Here is a 21511-nt window from a genome sequence, read left to right as displayed (position 1 = left end):
CAAGGATAAACACAAAAAAACCCTTGACTCTTTTTTCTTGTATATGAAGGGCTTCAAAAAGTTCATGCAAAAAATGGTATTAGAGGGTAATGGAATTTTTCCACATACTTCTTGAAGCCCCTTCAGCCCTTTTCTCTCGTATGCTAGCGTTATCACAGGTGCGAAGTTCTCACTGCAGTTGTTATTTTTGCAGCACACGCATCTGGTGAAAGAGTTGTCATAAGGTTATGACTGAGGCAATGAGTGAGAGTGAGCAGCTGCAGAGTTAAAATCCATGCACGGGCTATCGCTTTTGCTTCAGTTTCCAACTTCTGTACTTCGTAGGTGCTTGACCTGTTAAAGACTTGCGTTGTGAAGAGCTTTAAGGATATCCAACTTCTCCAAGGTTCAAAATTTCTTCAGAATCTAGTTTGTCAAAAATCCTGTGTTTCGACCATGATCCTAGAAGTGGTAAAAAACAGGTGAGTTGGTGAACCATACCCCTAGAGATAGATAAGGTGTTTTACTGTTAGAAAATATAGTGGGCTTTATGTCCATCATGGATTGAATTATGTCCCCAAATATGTGTTGTAAACCCTAACCTCTCCACGTGCAGCTGTAGTCCCACTTGGGAACACACTGTCGGCGCTACGTTAATGAGACAGAATTCGTGTCGGGGGTCTCTTGAGTCGGTCTCCTTTGAAATAAAAAAAACATTAGGACCAGCAAGCAAATAGTAACGAGGGCCTAGAGAATCCAAGTCACGTGAAGATTGCCCAGGAGTAGAAGCTCAGGAAAGACAAGGACTTTTCCCCACAACTGATGGGGAAGAGAAAGCATTTCCCGAGAGCCAACACTTTGAATGTGGACTCGGGTGTCCTAGACTGGAAAAGATGTATGTGTGAAAGCCAGAAATACCTGTGGTATTTCTCTTATTGCAGCTCTAGCTCACTAAGATGTGGCCCTTCTGAGAAAACATGATTACAAACGTTGGCCTCACATACCAAGACTTACCTCCTTCACAACTGGTGGACAGGCAACCTTTTTTTTTTTAATTTTAAGAAATCATTTTATTTAGAGGCTTTCACAGCTCTTATAACAATTTGTATCCATCAAGTAAATGTATCAAGCACATTTGTACATATGTTGCCATCATCATCTCCAAAACATTTTCTTTCTACTAAGCAAGTTTTTTATGTATGGAAAGATCTTTGAAACTTCGGGACTGGTTTCTCAGTCACCTTAATAACAAGATGAGAAAACTGAAGCAGAGAATGTTGGTCCTCTCATGATATGCCAACTCGTGATTGACCTGGGTAACTGGCATTGTTTAGGTGAGTAAGACACTGATGCCTCACTAGTAGAGTTTAGGCCCAACTATTTGGTCAACAGTTATAGGCACACACTCCTTATATTTGTATTTGGGATAAATCCAATTATAGCCACATGAAAAAGGCTGGTAACCAGCCGTATTTCAGGATACATATTAGCTGTTGTAACACTCTTTCCTCTGTAGTATTTTCCTTGTCTGTGGATTAAACATGAGGAGCCCTGGTAGTGAAATGGGTACATGTTAGGCTGCGGTCCAAAAGGTCAGCAGTTTGAAACCAGCGGCTGCCCTGCAGAAGAAGGTGGGATTTTTTACTCCCGTGAAGGGTACAGTCTCGGAAACCCCCAGGGGCAGATCTGCCCTGTCTGACAGGGTCCCTGTGGGCTCACGTCGACTTGATAGCAGTGAATGAGTGAGTGGGGTACGGGTATGCTGCTGTGTTCTAGTGTAAGCCATCACTGAAGGTGGATCCATTTCAGTCTGCGGATTCGTGATTGAATATGAATTGACATGATCTTGCACATACAGCACATTTGAGGTTAAAAATTGTACTTTGAGTTTCTTACCCAGGAATAGGCCTTAGAGACCCTTGGTCTTCCTGTCTGGCTATTTACTGTTCTGTTTTCTGAAGGCAGTAAGGGGTTATTGAGGTTGCTGGATTACGGAGACCGGGCCAAAATGTGAACTGACTATGTCGCTGCAACAGCGGGCTCAAACGGCAGCAATCTGAAGGATGGATCTGCACCAGGCAGTTTCATTTTGTGGTAAATGGGGTCACTGTGAATTGAAACCAAATCTGCAGCACCTAGCAACAACAGGACAAATGCACAGCAGTGCTAGTGTGGCCCAAACCACAAAGAAGACCATGGTATCATGAGCAGTGCTCTTTGTCTGCATTCAGCTGTGACATGCTTTGAGTTTACCTGCAGGTGTTTGGAGGGATAAAACACTAATGTTCCCCCCAAAATCATATCATTGTGAGTAAGGGGGAGTGCAGATTGGAGACCCAAAGCCCATCTATAGGCAACTGGACATCCCCTTACAGAAGGGTCGCAGGGAGGAGATGAGCCAGTCAGGGTGCGATGTAGCAACGATAAAACATACAACTTTCCTCTAGTTCTTAAATGCTTCCTCCCACCCACTATCATGATCCCAATTCTACCTTACACATCTGGCGTGACCAGAGGATGTACACTGGTACAGATAGGAACTGGAAACACAGGGAATCCAGGACAGGTGATCCCTTCAGGACCAGTGCTGAGTGGCGATACCGGAAAGGTGGAGGGATGGTGGGGTAGAAAGCGGAAACCGATTACAAGGATCTACATATAACCTCCCTGGGGGAGGGACAGCAGAAATAATTTATAAATTACCAAGTGTTCATGAGGGAGGGGAAAGCGGGAACGGAGGGGGAAAAATTAGCTTATACCAAGGGCTGAAGTAGAAAGCAAATGATTTGAGAATGATGAGGGCAACAAATGTGCTTTACACAGTGGATGGATGTATGGATTGTGATAAGAGTTGTAGGATCCCCCAATAAAATGATTTTAAAAAAAACGAAAACACTAGTGTTCCTGAAAAATAGCACTTGTGAATAAATACATCTTCCGAGTTATGATGACTTCGTGTCTGTGCCCTTTCCTGTCGCAGATCAACGTTTCCATTGTATAGCCATTCACATTTTCCCTTCTCCAAGACTAGGACCGTTGCACCCAATTAGAAGAGTTCTTTTCCTTTGTGCCACCGTCCTTGCTAAGATTAACAGACAGCACTTACTTAGATGTCATAATAAATTGTTTTTCTTAAAAAGAAGTTAACAACAATAGTCATTCTCTCTGAATAGTTGGTGGGTAGTAAATTCTGTCTTTTCCATATTAAAAGGGTTTTTATTTTGCCCTTTCACCTGAGTAATAGTTTGACTAGATATAGCTTCTGTATGTATCGTCTCTTTTCTCCCTCACCTCTGTTGCCTTTTGCATCTAGAATTGTTAGTGGAAAGTCCCATGAGTTCCTGTTAACTTGCATCATGGCAAATCATCTGTTATTTTCTCCTAGAGACTTTCCCAAGTGCACTTTATCCTCGGTGCTGTGACTCTCAGAGCTCACATCTGCTCTTTGTGTCCATGTTGTTCGTAGGCAATCCATTGAGTTTTGCATTTCAGCAACCAAGCTTTCCATTTCCTGAATTTCTACGGGTTCTTCTTTTATAACAAAAGTTTGTTTTTAGTTCATGTTTTAATATGTGAGTCCTCTAATAGTAGTCACCAGACATTTAAAATTACCTTATGTTTGTTCCATCAGTACTTTTCCTCGAGTGTGTATTGAGCTGCATCTACGTAGATTGTGTGTTTACCACCATGAGATGCATACTTAATTTGACCTACCTATGTGTGTATTTCCCGATACATGCCTGAAAATGCATGTGTTCATCCTCTGTCATTTGGAGGTGGTTGGGTTGAAAGAAGGAAGCAAGTACTGGATGCAGTGTCTTGGTCATCACTTTCCAGAGCACATTGTTTAAAAGATGCCACAATGTTACGAGAATCCACTCACGGTTCTGTTCACAACTCTCCCCATTCTTTAGTGCTACGTTGTAGCTTGGTGTGTTTGGAACGAAGTGTTGTAAAAGTTATTATGAGCCTATTCCACATTTTTGTTAGGTGCCGTTGAGCCAGATCCAACCCATAGTAACCCCTGTACACAGATCGAAATATTGCCAGATCCTCACAGTAGTCACTGCGCCAGTCAGTGTTGCTAAGAATCTTCCTCTGTTTTTGACCCTCTACTTGACCAAGCATAATATCCTTGGCCTTGTTCTGACTGATGATATTGATCCTTCTCCGTCATCTTTCTCAGTAGATGTAGTCAACTTGATTCCTGTGTATCCACTAAGTGGGTAACAGTGATCAAACATTCTCTGGGTTTCTCCTGCTGACCAGTTTACTGGTAGCCTTAGCTCATGTTGTTGGAACCAGATCTTTTATCCATGTGTGCTGTAAATAGGTACTGGTGCCCTGTGTAGTGCTATATGGATAAAAACCTGACTTCTGGTCTACCCTTTGGAATCTAGGACGGGAGGCAAACCACACAATGTAAGTATGCTGGGAGAACAGAAGAAACAATTAGCATATAATGATGACGTCTTGAGGGGAAACCTCGAATGGTTATTCTGTGTCTGTTTTTTAATTGTCTAGTTTCTGAGATTTTCTGTCTATGGAGACTACTTGAGTACTATTCTAAATTTACTACCCATCTTGAAACTTAGAATTCTGTTAGAGAAAGATGTAAGGAAAGAAGAGGTGGGAAGAGCGTGTTGGTTATCCAGGTCAAGTTTGGGAAATATGTAACACTGAACGCGCCGAATCCAAAGGTAAGGTTCCTTACTGAGGTTTTCTGTCTTTCTAAACTGCTCATGTAAACTTGGCTTTCTTGCAGTGTCCATAGTTGGGATCATGTTACTCAGGGGCTGGTAGAATTCGGTTTCATTTTAATGGATTCATACGGACCAAAGAAGATCCTGGAAGGAAAAGCTATTGAAACCTGCTCCGGTCTTTCTAGAGCGCCAGTCCGTCAAGCATGTAAGCTGGGAGCTAATATCTTATTGGAAACCTTTAAGGTAAGACTCTAGTTCAGCAGCTGCTGTCTAATTTTGTGGAATCACACCTGTAAATTCATTACCATTTGTCTGAGTTTCCAGACAAGGCCATCTGACTAACCATGGTACTGGGACAGCGGCAGGAATGATATTGAAACACAGACTCATCTGACTTGGTGCCGAGCTCGCTTGTCCTATCTTTATGCATTTTAACTCATTTCACTAACTCTTAATCGTTTTGGTCACGTCTTTAAAAGCACACCAGCCGGTGCGATCACGAGGTGCCAAAGGGACCAGGTATAAGGCATCATGCAAAAAAAAAAAAAGAATATATATGTGTGTGTATACGTATATATATACCATAGTGAATGAAGGGGGAAGTGCAGAGTGGAGACCCAAGGCCCAAATGTCAACCACTGGAGATCCCCTCATAGAGGGGTTTAGGAGAGGAGACGGGTCAGTCAGGGTGCGATGTAGTACCGATGAAGAACACAGATTTCCCCCAGATCCTGGATGCTTCCTCCCCCCAACTACCATGATCCGAATTCTACCTTGCAGGCCTGGATAGGGCAGAGATTGTACACTGGTGCATATGGAAGCTGGAGGCACAGGGAATCCAGGGTGGATGATACCTTCAGGACCAGGGGTGTGAGGGACGATGCTGTGAGAGTGGAGGGTGAGTGGGTTGGAAAGGGGGAACTGATTACAAGGATCCACATGTGACCTCCTCCCTGGGAGATGGATGGCAGAGAAGGGGGGAAGGGAGACTCCGGATAGGGCAAGATAGGACAAAATAACAATCTATGGATTATCAAGGGCTCATGAGGGACGGGGGAGCGGGGAGGGAGGGGAAACAAAAAAGAGGACCTGATGCAGAGGGCTTAAGTGGAGAGCAAATGCTTTGAGAGTGATGAGGGCAAAGGATGTACGGATGTGCTTTATACAATTGATGTATGTATATGTGTGGATTATAATAAGAGTTGTATGAGCCCCTAATAAAATGTGAAAAAAGAAAGAAAAAAAACAGTTTGAAGAGAAGATGGCTTTTCTGTGGTTTTTCTCTTCTACCAGCATTTAATTATTTCCGGATTTTTAAAAATGCTACTCCTATCTTTTAGATCACTGGAGAACAGCATAACTTGAAGAGTTCTTAACTGGATTACATGATATAAGTGACCCTTTCTATCAGCAATTTGATAAAAATTCCTAGGATAAATCTTAGAGAGGCCCCGATTTCATGTAGGCTTTGTAAGGCACCCATATTATTGTCAGATACCATCAACTGGCTCCAATTAATAGCAGCCGCATGCGCAATAGAACAAACCCAGGCATGCACGCCGCCCAGTCCTTTTCCACGCTCACAGTGGCTGTGTTGGAGCCCACTGCTGCCGTCCGTCACGGTGTCAATCCTTTCTGTTGCCAATCTTCCTCCACCAAGCATGCTGTTGGTTTGCAGGGACTGCTCTCTCCTGATAACACGTGAAGCATGTGAGACAGTCCTCGCTTCGAAGGAGAATTTTGGCTGTCCTTCTTCCAAGACAAACCTGTGTATTCATTCGGTAGCCCAGGGCATGTTCAGTATTTTTTACCAACACCAATCCAAATGCATCCTTATTTATTGTCTAGGCTTGCTTGGGTCAGGTGCACCGTAGGCCTCGCAGTGACCGCTTTTCTCCTTAAACACTTTGAAGAAACTTTGCCCAGTGCAAAATTATGGTTCAATTTCTTTTTTAATAACATATTATTGGATTCTATTTACCGTGTGTGTGTGTGTGTGTGTGTGTGTGTAACTTTGCACACCCTCGGCCTGTGGTCCGAGGGCCACTTCCCTGGGCTTCTAAGGCTGGCGGTCTGCAGGAGCAGAGGCGTTCATCTTTAGCCTTGGCATGGCTGGCGGTTTCAAAGCACGGGCACCGTAGTTAGCAGTGCTTGACCCCTTTTAAACTAAAACAGCTTTAAAATGTATCCAAAGGGAGGTGGAATGGTAAGATATTACACTTTAGCCTATGTCAGCCACGACCAACTTTACAATGCTCTGTCTGATAGCAAGGCTGCTCACATCCCTCCACTCTGAGGGGACTCAATAGAGGCGTAACCCATGTGGGGACCCCGCAAATGGACTTGGGGCTTCCACTGCCATCCCTAGCCTTCTGCAAATTGTATTCATAATTTAAGCCCTGATAACATTCCCTTCTTCAGATTTGGGTTTTATTATTTACAACTCTCAGATCACACAGACTGGTGTCAGACATATATTTACTTTCCGTACATGTAATTTCTTTGCTGCTCCTGTTTCCGTGAGTATCGATTATAGATCCAAGTAAATTGAAAGCCTTGAAAACCTCAGTCTTCTCCATTAACCGCGATGTTCTCTAGTGGTCCAATGGTGATGACTTTGGTCTTCTTCATACTGCATCGTAATCCATACTAAAGGCTGCAGTTTTTAACTTTCATCAGGAAGTACCCAGTCCTCCTCGATTTCAGTAAGCAAGCTTGTGTCCTGTCGAAGGTTATTGGTGAGCTTTCCTCCAATCGTGGTGCTGCTTGTTCCCCATAGAGGCCAGCTTCTCAGGTTATGTGCCCTGAACACCGATTGCCTTTCCTGAGTTGAAGCCCTCCCTCCGGATCCTGCTGTTCTGTTCAGATGACTGCCGCTGGATCTGTGTACAAGTTGTTCCGTTCTTTGCACTGTTGTCCATCGTCACCGTCCACACAGTGGGAGGTCTTTGCAGTCAGGAGACCACAAGTCAACATGTTTATCTTTCTAGTATTTGCTTTTCAGCCAGAATCATCTGATGGTAGCAGTGATATCCTGCATTCCCCCACCCTCTTCTGAATCCAGCTTGAATTTCTGGCAATTCCCTGTCAGTTCGCCTCAATAAAATTTAACGTGCACGTGGCATTAATGATATTGTTTGATCATTTTCACGTGCATTTGGGTTTCTTCTAAGTAGCTGCCTTCCAAGTTCGTGGCATTGTCGAGTGAGTGCTTCTGGTGCTGCGTCAGCTTGCTGAAACATTTCAGTTGGTCTTCCATCAGTTCCTGCACCGTTGTTTTCTGCTGATGCCATCGGTGCCCCTCGGGCTTCTGCCTTCAGGACCATCCGTTCTTGCTGCCTCTTACGATGCTCCAACATTGACCAGTTGTATTGGGTGCAGTGACTATACTTTCTGTCTCCCCTTGGTGTTTCCTGTGCTGTTGACTCTTCGGCTGGCCATCAATATTGCAGGTCCAGAATTGAGCTTATTCTGCACTTCTCTCGGCTTGGATGCCCTAAGCGTGTTCTTCCTTTTTAGCTTTCTGACTCCACGTCTTTTCCCGTTTCAGTAGAGTCCTTTGTCTCCTTGAGCTGCCTTTTGAGTGTCCTGCTCAGCTCTTTGACTCCATCAGGGCTTCCATTTGCAGTAGCAGTTACGGGCACGTTTCAGAGTCTGTTCTGACATCCACTTTCATCTTTTCTCTCCTCGGCTTCTATCGATCTTTCGCTTTTGTGTATGATGGTTGCATCTCCTAGCGCTCCAGGTCTTTTGTCATTCGTGTTCGGTGAGTGAAATCTCTCCTTAAGATCTTCACTAGATTCAGCGGGAGATACTCAAAGCCGTATGTTGGTTCTCTTGCACACTCAGCCCCTGGCTTTGTTTGGATAATGACAGTGAGCTTGTGCACCATCTCCTTCCACAGTGTAGTCGATTTGACTCCGTGTCATCAGTCTGGTGAGGGGCATGCATGTAACTGTCACGGATGGTGTTTAAAAAAGATTTTTGCAATGAGGAAATCATTAGTCTTACAAAGTTCTATTCGATCTCTCACTTCATATCTATCACTCGTGCTATTCTTTTCAACTACTGGTCCTTCCTATTGGTTTCCAGCGTTTACATTCCAAACACCAATAATTATCCATGCATCCCGATCGCTGCTTGTTTGATCGATTTCAGACTGAAACTGTAGAACTCTTCATTTTCTTCCTCCCTAATTCTAGTGGTTGGCACGTAAATTTGAATAATAATTGTATTAAGGGATAGTATCCTGTCCCAGACAGCAGTGTATTCAAGATCCCGAGGTGTTGTTGATGACGGGGACAGCGTTCCTCTGGAATTTGTCATTCCTGGCACAGTAGCTGTCTGCTTGCCGGGCTCGGAGCGGCCAGCCCGTTTCCGCTCACTGGTGCCTGGGATAGCAGTCTTTATGCATTCCATTCATTCTTGGTCCGTGCCTCCAGTTTCCAGCGTCTTCATACTTTCACTTCCCGTTATTGATGGATGCTGATGCTGACTTCCCCTCTTTTGATTTGTGCCCACCGCCCACTGGACCTTCTCTTCGTGGCGGGAAGGTTGCCTCTACTTCCAGGGGGCAGCTCCTCCCAGCCTTCCAACCTGAAGGGCTCACCTTCCGGCACTGGGTCTGATGAGGTGTCACTGCTGCTCATAAAGCATCCAGTGGCTAACCCTTCTGAAAGTTGTCGTTTTTATTTCAAGTGCACATACTTCAAAACCTGAAAGAACATGTCACTCACATACTAAGCTAACGATCGGTCTAAGTCTGAAATATATTAGCCTGTAACTCAAAATAATCAAGTACAAGTAAGGTTTTAACTAAAATTTACACAAAAATTTAGAACTGGACTCTTCCTAGGTCACTGCGCTGCCACTAGAAACTGAGGTCGAAGTTGGTGAAGATTTTTTTAGGTTTTGAGGCGTGTCTGAGCGTCCAGACTTCAGTGTGTAAGATGAAGGTTATTTGTGCGGTCAGCAGATGGACACCTAAGTAGAGTTACGCCCAATGTGACACTGGTCTCCTCAGGCTAATACACAGTTTTACCCATAGCCAACCTGGCTGCTTTCTGACTAACATGCATTGAATCACCACGAAGGGTTCCATTCATCTTTTTTCTCGGGCCTTTTCCTTTTAGATCCATGAGACGATCAGACAAGACATTCTGGAGCAGGTCCTCAACAGGGTTGTGACCAAGGCTTCCTCGCCCATCAGTCATTTCTTAGGTAAGCATGCTAAGATAAAGTCCCGAGAAACGTTTTCATTGAAGTCACATAGTGACTTGGTCAGAGTTTAATGAAACACCTTAGATTCCAATGCCAAGAACACCTAGGTCTGCTCGTGTGATCTGTGGTTTCCGGCAGACACCCCTGGTCAGGCTGGTAAGGAGCACTGGAGGGTGACCACTAAGCGCAACTTCCAGGTTTTAGCAACTCTCTCCTTTATGTCTTCGGCTTCTCCTCCTTGGCTTCCCACACTCCTGTCGCCAGATAGTGGGGTGTTAGCGCCTGTTTTCTGTAGTGGCTTCTCCATTGACTGTTTTACAACATATCTCCCAGTCTGTAAATCCACTGACCTTTCTTTAGGCTTCAGGTTACTTAATTTCTCAACAGAATTCACCACTGCTTACCACTCCTCTATCACTTTCTGTGGCAGGTTCTCTGGTGACGTTTGCCCTTTTGTATCCTACTGACGACCAGTGTTCTTCATTTGCCGTTACCTTCAAATGTCATGATACCCCCCCCCCAACATCCCCATTTCACTCTGTGATAATTTACTGTACTTCTGCTTTTGTTCTTCGCAGCCCTGTGCATGTATAATGGAAGTACACATTTAAAGTACAATAATTTGATGAGACACGTTTTCTCTATCTGTGAAACTATTAGCCTAGCCGAGATAATGAGCATAGCCATTGTCCACAAACACTTTGGGTGCCCCATTGTAGTTCACACTGCTGCGCCCAGGCCTAGTCTCATCTGCTTTCTGTCATGTAAATTCAATGACGCACTCTTTTTTTTTTTTGTCAACTTATTTCACTCAGTAATTCTTTATCCATGAATGTTGTATACTGAGTTAGTTATTTTTTTATTGGTAGTAGTATTCCATGATACTGGTAAGTACTAACAGTTGGTTTTCCACTCACTGGTGGATAGTTGTAGGTAGTTTCTTGCTTTTAGCTTTTGCAAATAAAGCTGCTGTGGACATTCATGTGTAAATCTTTGGGCAGATATATGCTCTTATACTTCCCTTGAGAAATCACCTAAGAGTGGATTAGGTAGATTATATGGCAGATATATCTTTAATATTTTAAGAATTGCTACGCTGTTTTAAAAGTGATTGTACTATTTCAAATTCCCACCAGCAGTGTTTTCAGTGTCTCTACATGGTCACCAAGACTTGGTATGGTCAGTCTTTTTCCTTTTAGACATTTTAATAGGTGTGCGGTGTAGCTCATCGTACTTCAGTGTGTATTTCTCTAATTATGTTGAACATTTTCTAGGTGCTTATGTCTTTTTTACTCGCTGCCATCTAGCCCATTTTGGAAATTGGGTCATTAAGAGGTTTTTTGTTGTTGTTGTTTAATCATTTTCTTAGGAGCTCTTACAGATATTATAACAATTCATAATTCAATTAGATCAAGCATAGTTGTACAGTTGCTGCCATCGTCATTTTCAAAACATTTTCTTTCTGCTTGAACTATTTGGTGTCAGCTCCCCTAAGAGTTTTTTATGTTCTAAATTTGTTACATATATCTCTGCAAATGTTTTTTCCCAGTCTGTGGTTTGCTTTATAATTTTTGTTATGTCTTTTGAAGAGCAAACATTTTTAACTGGGTAATATCCAATATATTCAATTTCTCTGTATATCTTGAATTTTATGTCATATAAGGGGCTTCAAAAAGTAAATTGAAAATTGTATTATTTTTAATTCCATTGTAGATGGGTTTTTTGAAGCCCCTTGTCCATAAGAAACTTTTGCCAAATCTAAGATCATTAATAATTTCTCCTAGAAGCTTTAAAGTTTTAGCTCTGACAATTAGGCCTATGACCCATTATATTAAGTTTTGTGTAGGACATCTAGTTAGAGACAAGACTCTGTTTTTTTTTCTCTTGTTTTTTTTTTTTTTTGCATGTGGCTATCCAATTGATAAAGCACAATTTGTTAAAAATATTTCCCTTTTTTCACCAAGTTATCGTGGTTTTATTTGACTTGGAAATATGAATACATTATGTGCTCTCTCTAGACAGTGCTGCTTCCTTCATGTAGTTTTAATTTTTATATTCATATTTCTTAAAAATCATTTTATTGGGGGCACGTACAGCTCTTACACAATCTATATATCCATTCATTGTGTCAAGTGCATTTGTACATTTGTTGCCGTCATCATTCTCAAACATTTTCTATTTAAACCCTTGGTATCAGCTCCTCATTTTTTTTCATCCCTTCCCCTCCCTCCCTCCCTCATGAGCCCTTGATAATTTATAAACTTTTTTTCTTCATGTCTTACACTGACTGATGTCTCTCTTCACCCACTCTTCTGTTGTCTGTCCCCCTGGGAGGGAATTATACTCATATTTTTAAAAAGCTCAAGAATTCTAGTTATATTGACCATAGGAAAAATGTATATTGCTGTATAAATTTATATTGGTTGAAATTAATTAGCTTTATTTTGAGTCTGTTTTAAGATTTTATTTTATTCATATAATCTGTATATGTCTTTTAAGACTAAACATGCAGCAATTTAACCTACATATTTCTACCAGTCCAGTATTCCAAAAATAAGATACTAACTATCGACTGTATCGTTCAAACACTGATATTCTTTAATTTCTACCCGGGCACTACAGGTCCTCGGCAGTTTAATCCTAACCTGCTCTTCCCAACATTACGTTTAATTACTTATTTCTATGAATCTCTTATCCTAGCTCCAGGGATTTTTTTTTAATCATCTTATTGGGGGCTCTTTACAGCTCTTATCACAGTCCATACATCCATTATGTCGAGCACATTTGTACATACGTTGCCATCATCACCTTCAAAACATTTTCTTTCTACTTGAGACCTTGATATGAGCTCCTCAACCCTCTGCCCCATGAGCCCTTGATAATTTATAAAATTTTTCTTTTTTTCTCCCCCTCGTGTCGTACACTGACTGCTGTCTCCCTTCACCTACTTTTCTGTTGTCCATCCCCTAGGAAGGGGTTATATGTAGATCATTGTGATAGGTTGCACCTTTCTCCTCCCACCTTACCCTTACCCTCCTGGTATCTCTGTTCCCATTATTGGTCCTGAAGGGTTTATCTGTCCTGGGTTCCCTGTGTTATGAGCTCTTATCTGTAGCAGCGTATGTGCTCTGGTCTGGTCAGATTTGTAAGGTAGAATTGGGGTCATGATAGTGGAGGAGAGGAAGCATTAAAGAACCCGAGGAAAGTTGTATGTTTCATTTGTCTCTTCCTTGTGACCCTTCTGTAAGAGGATGTCCAATTGTCTACACATAAAGCTTTGAATTTCTACAGATGAGCTTTGAATTTCTGCCCCTCATTCACATTGATATAATTTTTTGTTCAGGTCTTTGATGCCTGATACTTGATCCCATTGACACCTCATGATCACACAGGCTGGTGTGCTTCTTCCATGTGACTTGTTGCTTCTGAGCTAGATGGCTGCTTGTTTACCTTCCAGCCTTTAAGACCCCAGATGCTATATCTTTTGATAGCTGGGCACCATCAGCTTTCTTCACCACACTTGCTTATGCACCCATTTTGTCATCAGCCATCGTGTTGGGAAGGTGAGCATCACAGAATGCCGGATTATTAGAATAAAGTGTTCTTGCGTTGAGGGAGTACTTGAGTCCAGGCCCAATGTACATCTGCTACCTTAATATTTAACATATAAATATATGGACATAGATCTATTTCCCTATCATTATATATAAACATGTTTACATATGTACATGCCTGTATGTAGACCTCTATAAATGCCCATTTGCCTCCTAGTTCTTTCCTCTATTTCCTTTTACTTTCCTCTTGTCCCACTGTCATGTTTCACCTTCATTCGGGTTTCAGTAATTCCTTGTGGGTACATTGCCCTTGATTAAACCCCACTAGGAATCTTACGCCCTTTTCTCCATCGCTCTTAGTTCACTTGTTCCCTTGTCCCTGGGTTGGTTGACACCCCTCTTCCTTTCTCCTACCTCCTCCTCTCCCAAGTTCCCCTGGAACCATTGGTCCTGTTGCTTTCTGCTCCAGATTGTTTATCCCGCCTATCTTATCTAAATAGACATAAAAAGATAATAATAAGCGCAAAAACAAGACAAAGCTAAACAAGACAACAAAGGAAAACAAAACCAATGACAAAAAAGGAAAAGCCTATAAATAGTTCCCAGTCTGTTTTTTTGACCTTTAGGAGTGTTTTGGAGTTGAGTCTGATGGGGTACCACACTCTGCTCCTAACGTCTATTTTTGGTATTCCCTGGGGACTTCATGGTTTAGCTCCCCTTGCTGCTCTGTTGCACGCCCTTTTAGTGTTTTGTCCCAGTGCGATGGGGTCAGCTTGGGCACAATTTCCACACTGTGTCTCCAGTGTTGTCCCCTGTAGCGCTATGGGGCAGTGAGGGACATTGTGTCTCTGGTGGAGCTGGCCCTATGGCTCTCTCTGTGCATTTGCTGCTCTGAACAGGATATCGTTCTCAGGGCTTGGTGGGCCAGGATGTGTTCCACTCTCTCTCCTTCCCTCTTCATTTGCTCATGTGCACAATGATCAAAGTGCTGTGCTCTGTAGTGCAGTCTTCTGGGGAGGAGGTCCACGTAGTTGGGATTGGTGCCGGCCTCATAGACCTCTCTATTGGTTCCCTGCTCCATGCCGGTATGTTGCATTCTCGTCGTGGCTCACCGGCTTGAAGTCTGGTCTCTCTCTCTCTCGCTCTCCTGTGGAGATAGAAACAATACCCTTCCCTTGGGTGGGTTGGTGTCCTGCTCCACCACCCCCTGTACCCATGTCATTTTTTCCCCCCTTTTCCCCTCCTATTTAGTTGGCTGCCTTATGTATCCCTGGATTGGGTTTTGCCCCTGCCATAGTACCTGGTCCTCACCCTAGGAATGTATGTATATAGTAGCTTTTCCCCTATGTCCCTTTTGCGTTTTTTTAACCTTACTTCAGTGGACTCATGCACTTGTCCTTTTGTGCTTGGCTTACTTCGCTTAGCATCATTTCCCCCAGTTCATCCCATGGGCAATGCGCGTCATGCGTTCATCCCTTTTTTAAGGATTGGTAGTACTCCATTGTACATGTGTACTAGTTTTAAATCCATTCATCCGTTGATGGAAATTTGGGTTGTTTCCAACTCCTTGAGATTATGAACTGTGCCACAATGAACATTGGGGCACAGATGTTTGGCCATGGTTTGTTTCTTGCCTCATCTGGGCATATTGGGTTGTATGGTAGCTCAATCTCCATCTGTTTTAGAAATTGCTAAATCAATTTCCATTATGACTGCACATACCTTCAAGTCCACCAGCAGTGGGTGAGAGCTCCTATCTCCCCTCAGCCCTTCCAACACTTGTTGCTTTCTGGTTTTTTGAATTGGGCTATCAGAGGGTGTCAGGTAGTGTTTCATGGTTGTTTTAGTTTGCATTTCTCTCATGGCACATGATTGGGAACATTTTCTCATATGTTCATTGGCCATTCAGATTTCTGCCCTTGTGAAACTTCTGTTCAGGTCCTTTGCCTGCCCCTTCAGTGGGCAATCAGTTTTTTCTTTCTTTTTGGAAGCTAACAGAGTACTGTAGAGTTTAATAAGAAGGCCTTTGTGTGATGTGTCATTGCTAAAGATGTTTTCTTACTCCGCAGGCTCTCGGTGAATTCTTTCGATGTACACAGGTGTTTTATCTCCAGTGTATCCCACTTGTCAATTTGTGCTTCCTCTGTATTTGTATCCTTCCCTATTTCCAATAGTCTATTTATTCCCTGCGCCAAAGTTCTCAGGTTGGTCCCAATTTCCTCATTGATGGCCCTAATAGTTTGGGGTTTTACCTCAAGGTTTGTGACCCGCCTTGAGTTTATTTTTATGGATGGAGTGAAGTAAGAGTCTTGCTTCAGTTTTCTCCAAGTAGACAACCATTTTTCCAGCACCACTTACTGAACAGGGCATCTGCTTTCTGTTTCTTGTAATAGTGTTCTGTAGTTTTCCTCGTACAGATCTTTTGGTTTTTTTAATCAAGTATATCCGTAGATATTTCAGTTTGTGCTTGGCTATTGTGAAGGGTACTACTACCTTTTTGATTCCCTCTTCTGTGGTCTCGTCTGATGTGTATAGCAGTCCGCTAGACTTCTGTTTGTTGAGCTTGTATCCTGCCACTCTGCCGTGTTCCCTTATTGCTTCCAACACTCCACTTGTGGAGGTTTCAGAATTTTCCATATAGAAACTCATATCATCTGAAAATTACAACAGTTTCACATCTTTCTTCTCAAGGTGAATACCTTTGATGTTTTTTCTTTGCCTTATGTTGTTAGCTAGGACCTCCAGTACGATGTTAAATAGGAGTGGAGACAAGGGGCATCCTTGTCTGGTCCCCTTTTTCAGTGGGATTGTTTTCGTCCTTTTTCCGTTGACTGCCACATTGGCTGTTGGTCTTTCATATATAGCTTGTATTATATTGAGGAACTATCTTTTTGAGTGTCTTAAGCAGGAATTGGTGGTGGCTGTTGTCGAATGCTCTTTCCTCATCTACCGATATTATCCTGTGATTCTCATCGTTTTCATGTCAATATGGGGAATAATACTAATGGTCTTAAGTATGTTGAACCATCCTTGTTTCCCTGGTATGACTCCCACTTAGTGATGGTGAATTACTTGTTTTATATACTTTTGTATTCGATTGGCCAGTATTTTGTTAAGGGTTTTGCTTCAGTGTTCACTGGGATATTGGTCTGCAGTTCTCAATTCCTTTGGGATCCTTGCCCCCTTAGGTATCAGAGTTAGACTAGCTTCATAGAAAGTTTGGGAGTTTGCTTTCTTTTTCTATGTTCTGGAGGAGTTCGTGTAGGATTGGTGTCGGTTCTTCCCTGAATGCTTGGTAGAATTCCCCTGTGAAACCATCTGGTCCAGGGATTTGTTTTGTTGGTAATCCCTTGATCACCTTGTCTAGTTCTTCTGTGGCTATGGATCTGTTGAGATTCTTGACATCCATAGGGGATAGTCTGGGAGAGATTGTTTTTCGAAGTATCTGTCCATGTCTTCCATGCTGTTGAATTCATCGGAGTACAGGCCTTTGTAGTACTGTGTAATTATCCTTTTGATTTCATTAGGGTCCGTTGTAATGTCCCCTGTTTGATCCCTCATCCTTGCTATTGAAACTTGTTCCCTCCTTTCTTTGGTTAGGTTTGCCAGCAGTCTGCCAATTCTATTAATCCTGTCAAAGAACCAACTTTTAGATGCATTACTTTTTTTCCCGTTTTCTTGTCCCTCTCATGAATCTCGGCCCTGATTTTTATTATTTCTTTTCTTTACCATTTGCTAGGTAATGCATCAGGTTTGGAATTATTAGAGAATCTGATTCTTCTATTTACGCCGACGTCTCTAAAATAAAGCAAGCAGACTTCAGGGTACAAATCTTGTCTTTCGTGCCATTAGGGACATTTCTTCCAACAAATCCTCAACAGTTTTATTTGTGCTTTTTTAATATCTCTTCCTGTTTGGGGATTCCAGTCACACTGTTGTGATCGTTGGCTGCCTGTGTGTGCTTAGTGCAGTCCTGGGTGAGCTGGCCCCTGCCCTAGTAGAAAAGCTACATTAATTCAAAATGACTGTCGGATGCTGGGTATTTGGGCAGTTCACTGCTTCACAGGTCTCCTCATTTATTGTTTTCATTCCGTTTCTTCCTCAAATTGATATTTAACTACTTTCTTATTCTTTCCTTTGAAGCTTAGCGTGTAGAATTAGTTTTCATTCGTTATCTATTTCATATGTTTCCCTGGGCTTTTGTGGTAGAGGGTTTGGGTAGCATACCTGGCTAGTTCTCCATCTTGCTGGAAGTCTGCAGTTATTAAAATCATTTTTTGACTTTTTATTGTGTATGAGGCCAAGGTTTACAGAAGAAATCCATTTTCCATTCACCGTTGTATACACATTTTAACGTCACTGATTATAATCCCTGAGATGTAGCATCCTTGATCTCCCTTCCTGTGTTTCCCATCTCCACTCAGCCAGCCTTCTTTCCTAACCCTTTCTGCTTTCTGAACTCCAGCCTTGGGCAAAGGCTGCCCTTTGGCCCTTTGGATCTGGAATGATTGTTTAAAGGAGTGGGTGCCTCCTTCGTGTTAGTGTTAACTTGACAGACTTGTCAGTTGTTTGGCTAAAAATTGGACCATGAGTGTGTTAGTCCTAGTAGACTAAGAAACAAATAAATCCAGGGAGACTCACATATGTACATGAAAAAACTTTATGTCAACAAGTAATTATATACTGAGAAACCGTCCCAGTCCAGATCAAATCCATAAGTCTGATAATGGCCCATATGCTCAATACCAGTCTATATATTCCTCCTCAGACTCATGGCATGACAGTGAGTGAAGGAAGATCACAGGCCTCTTCACTTTGTTCCCCTCCTCAACGGCCTTCTAGTAGTTTCCGGGTATTTTCAGAGGAGAAACCAAAGAACATGACGATGGGCAAGCCGACCTCCTGCATTGCCGCATCACCTATTGCACGTCAGATTTCTCTCCGAGTTTGATTCTGCTCCCTCCGACAGGTGGTCACCACAGAGGGTATCTACCTCACAAGCTGGATCGAGACCTGTTTTTCTTCTGAGGAATTTTTCTGCATGGCCAATAGTGGCTTCTCCTGAAATTGGGACAAACTGCTTTTTCAGTGGCTTAAAATGTCCCATGTCTTCATTAGCACCAGTGAACTCCCGTGGCAAAGACCTGCGAGTTGCGGCGGCATCCGAGACACTGGCTCCAGGACTTGTTTAGATGTGCCTTCGCTTGAAGGGACTGCTTGTGGAACAGCAGGCTTAGGCACTGAGGAAGCATGGGTTTCCCTTTGCTCTACATCAGCGCTGTCAAGCTCAATTAGATTCACGCGGGCCACATCACATTGACAAAGCTTGTTAAATTTATATTTTGAAGTGAGGATTGAGGAATATGGATAGGATAATTAAACACTGTATAATTGCTTTTATTTAAACATTTGTTTTATTTAATGTATTTATGAAACCAAAATTAATTCTTTTTTTACCTGAAACTTGCCAGCACTTTCCTCCTACTAGTTTGCACTTATCTCTTATGTTGTGACCGGAAAATATAGCAAAGTAACTAATAAAAACACAACATGTTGGACAGCTGACAAACGTGATACACAATCGTAATGACTTCCCTCTACAAATGTTCACTAGCGCTGCTGCTAGCTATGACTCATAACAGCACAACCCAGAGTGCTCTTTTTAACCTTTTCACTATTGGGATCTGTTTACATTACGTGAGACTGAGAGTGGCAGACATATCGCTTCCAAGCATCGTGGAACTGAGTCAGTGCGTTTATACACGTCCACAGGTCCCCGGGAAAGGCACTGGGCCACGTGTATACTCGTTGTCAGTAGTTAAAGGGTTGATGAGGGAATTGTGTGTACGGTATTACCTCCATCTCCCCTAAGTGCTATTTTCTTCATAAGATTTTTTTCTATTTTCATTTTATTTCAGAGCATTGCGGGCCACAAAAAACTACCTTGGGGGTCACGTGCAGCCAGCAGGCCACCGGTTTGACCGCCCCCCTCTAGATCAATCACTGATTTGAGTCCTGTTACACAGAGGCGGTGTTTGATGTATTACCTTGTTGCATTTTGGACATCCGTTGCTGTAGTAAAACTGTCTCACCATGGAGCTTTTCCAAAAGCATAAAGATACTTCGTAATGGTAGCTCCATCTGTTGAGTCACCTTTGTACAGGGGGTCAGCTCAGAGAGGTTACTCAGGCCCTCCTCCTCATCCTCTCTGACTCTGGCCGACCTCAGCGAGAAGTGACTCAACTATTCTTCTTTCTCTTCCTCCTCCGCTGCTGGCTGGCGCACTCCTCGTGAGCGGCAGGGACCCGTGGGAGGGGGGAGGCAGGGGTGGCGACTCGGCTCCCAGGCGGCCTGCCTGCTGCAAGCCCTGCCATGTCCCAGGCCGAGGCAAGCAGGCTTTTCTTTTTTGGTGTTCTTGTTTGGTTTTGTATGTCTTATCTAGATAAAATAGGCAGGATAAACCATTCTGAGGAGAAAACAACCAGTGGGACTGACAATTGGGAAGCGGGGAAAGGAACAACATGGAGGGGGAGTAGGAGGAAGGGGGGGGATCCAACAAACGCAGGGACAAGGGAACAATAAATGATCTAAAATTGATTGGTGAGGAAGGCGTCAGATGCCTGCTGGGGCTTGATCTAGTGCAGTGTAGCCAAGAGGAATTAATGGAAGTTGAATGAAGGCTGAGCATGATAGTGGGACACGAGGAAAGTGAAAGGAAATAGAGGAAAGAACTAGGAGGCAAAGGGCATTTATAGAGGTCTAAATACAGGCATGTAAACATGTAAATCTATTTACAAATAATGATAGTGACAGGTTTTTGTACATTTATATGTATATGTTATATAGCATGTTAAATATTAAGGTAGCAGATGGCCTCTACTCAAGTCCTCCCTCAACACAAGAACACTTTGTTCTAATAACCTGGCATTCTGTGATGCTCACTTTCCCAACATGATCACTGAAGACAGAATGGGTGCATAAGCCAATATGGTGAAGAAAGCTGATCGTGTCTGGGGACTTAAAGATATAGTGTCAAAAAAAAAAGATAATAGTGTCTGGGGACTTAAAGGCTTGAAGATCAATAAGCAGCCATCTAGCAGAGAAGCACACCAGCCTGCGTGCTCCTGAGGTGCCAATGTGATCAGAAGACCCAGAATAAGCAATCCTCATGCAAACAAGGGGGAGGGCGGAGTGGAGACCCAAAGCCACCTGTAGACAACTGCACATCCCTCACGGAAGGGTCACAAGGAAGGGATGAGCAAGCCAGGGTGCAGTATAGCACTGATGAAACACACAACATTCCTCTAGTTCCTTAATGCTTCCTCCCCCCACTATCATGACCCCAATTCTACCTTACACATCTGACTAGACCAGAGCATGTACACTGGTACAGATAAGACCTCTCAACACAGAGAATCCAGGACACATAAACCCCTCAGGACCAATGAGAGTAGCGATACTATGAGGGTAAGGGTTAGGTGTGGTTAGAAAGGGGGAACCAATCACAATGATTAATTTATAACTGCCGCCCCCCCCCTCCCCAGGGCAACGAACAATAGAAAAGTGGATGAAGGGAGACAGCGGTCGGTGTAAGATATGAAAATAATTTGTAAATTATTACAGGTTTGCGGGGAAAATGAGCTGGGATCAAGTGCTCAAGGAGAAAATGTTTTGAAAAGGATGATGGCAACGTGTACAAAATGTGCTTGACACAATGGATGTATGAATTGTTGTAAGAGCCCCCAATAAAATGATTCAAAAAAATAAAAATCCTGGTTATATTGACCACTGGAAAAACTTACATTGCTGTGTATGGAAGTAGAAATGTATATTGCTGTCTATGGAAGGAGCCCTAGTAGCTCTGTAGGGTCAGTGGGCGCTGCTGATTAATGGTGGCTGTTCACACCTACCACCAACTCCTGCTCCCAGAAATCTTTCCAATCGGTGGCCGAGACTGGCTGCTTTTTATTGTTGTGGTTCTATTTACTCGAGAAAGGAAACAGAATGCATTTTGCCATTCTTGCACCATATTTATTTTCCTCGTATTTGAAATAT

The 21511-nt window shown here is 42.9% G+C and overlaps 1 protein-coding gene and 1 pseudogene across 2 annotated transcripts in view; one reads left to right on the top strand and one right to left on the bottom strand.

The window, feature by feature from the left end:
- The window catches only part of FANCI (FA complementation group I), an 85657-nt gene that overhangs the window by 26600 nt on the left and 37546 nt on the right, over positions 1 to 21511 (top strand). For both annotated transcript variants that reach the window (XM_075557840.1, XM_075557839.1), the window contains exons 12-14: positions 325 to 461; positions 4745 to 4925; positions 9815 to 9902. In XM_075557840.1, coding sequence (XP_075413955.1) covers positions 325 to 461; positions 4745 to 4925; positions 9815 to 9902 — 406 coding nt within the window. The remainder of the gene's footprint in view (positions 1 to 324; positions 462 to 4744; positions 4926 to 9814; positions 9903 to 21511) is intronic.
- LOC142456945 (polycomb group RING finger protein 6-like) lies at positions 17788 to 21474 on the bottom strand (annotated as a pseudogene).

Source organism: Tenrec ecaudatus, chromosome 9 (assembly GCF_050624435.1).
Source record: "Tenrec ecaudatus isolate mTenEca1 chromosome 9, mTenEca1.hap1, whole genome shotgun sequence".
NCBI lineage: Eukaryota > Metazoa > Chordata > Mammalia > Afrosoricida > Tenrecidae > Tenrec > Tenrec ecaudatus.
This window is presented reverse-complemented; position numbering and strand designations above follow the sequence as displayed.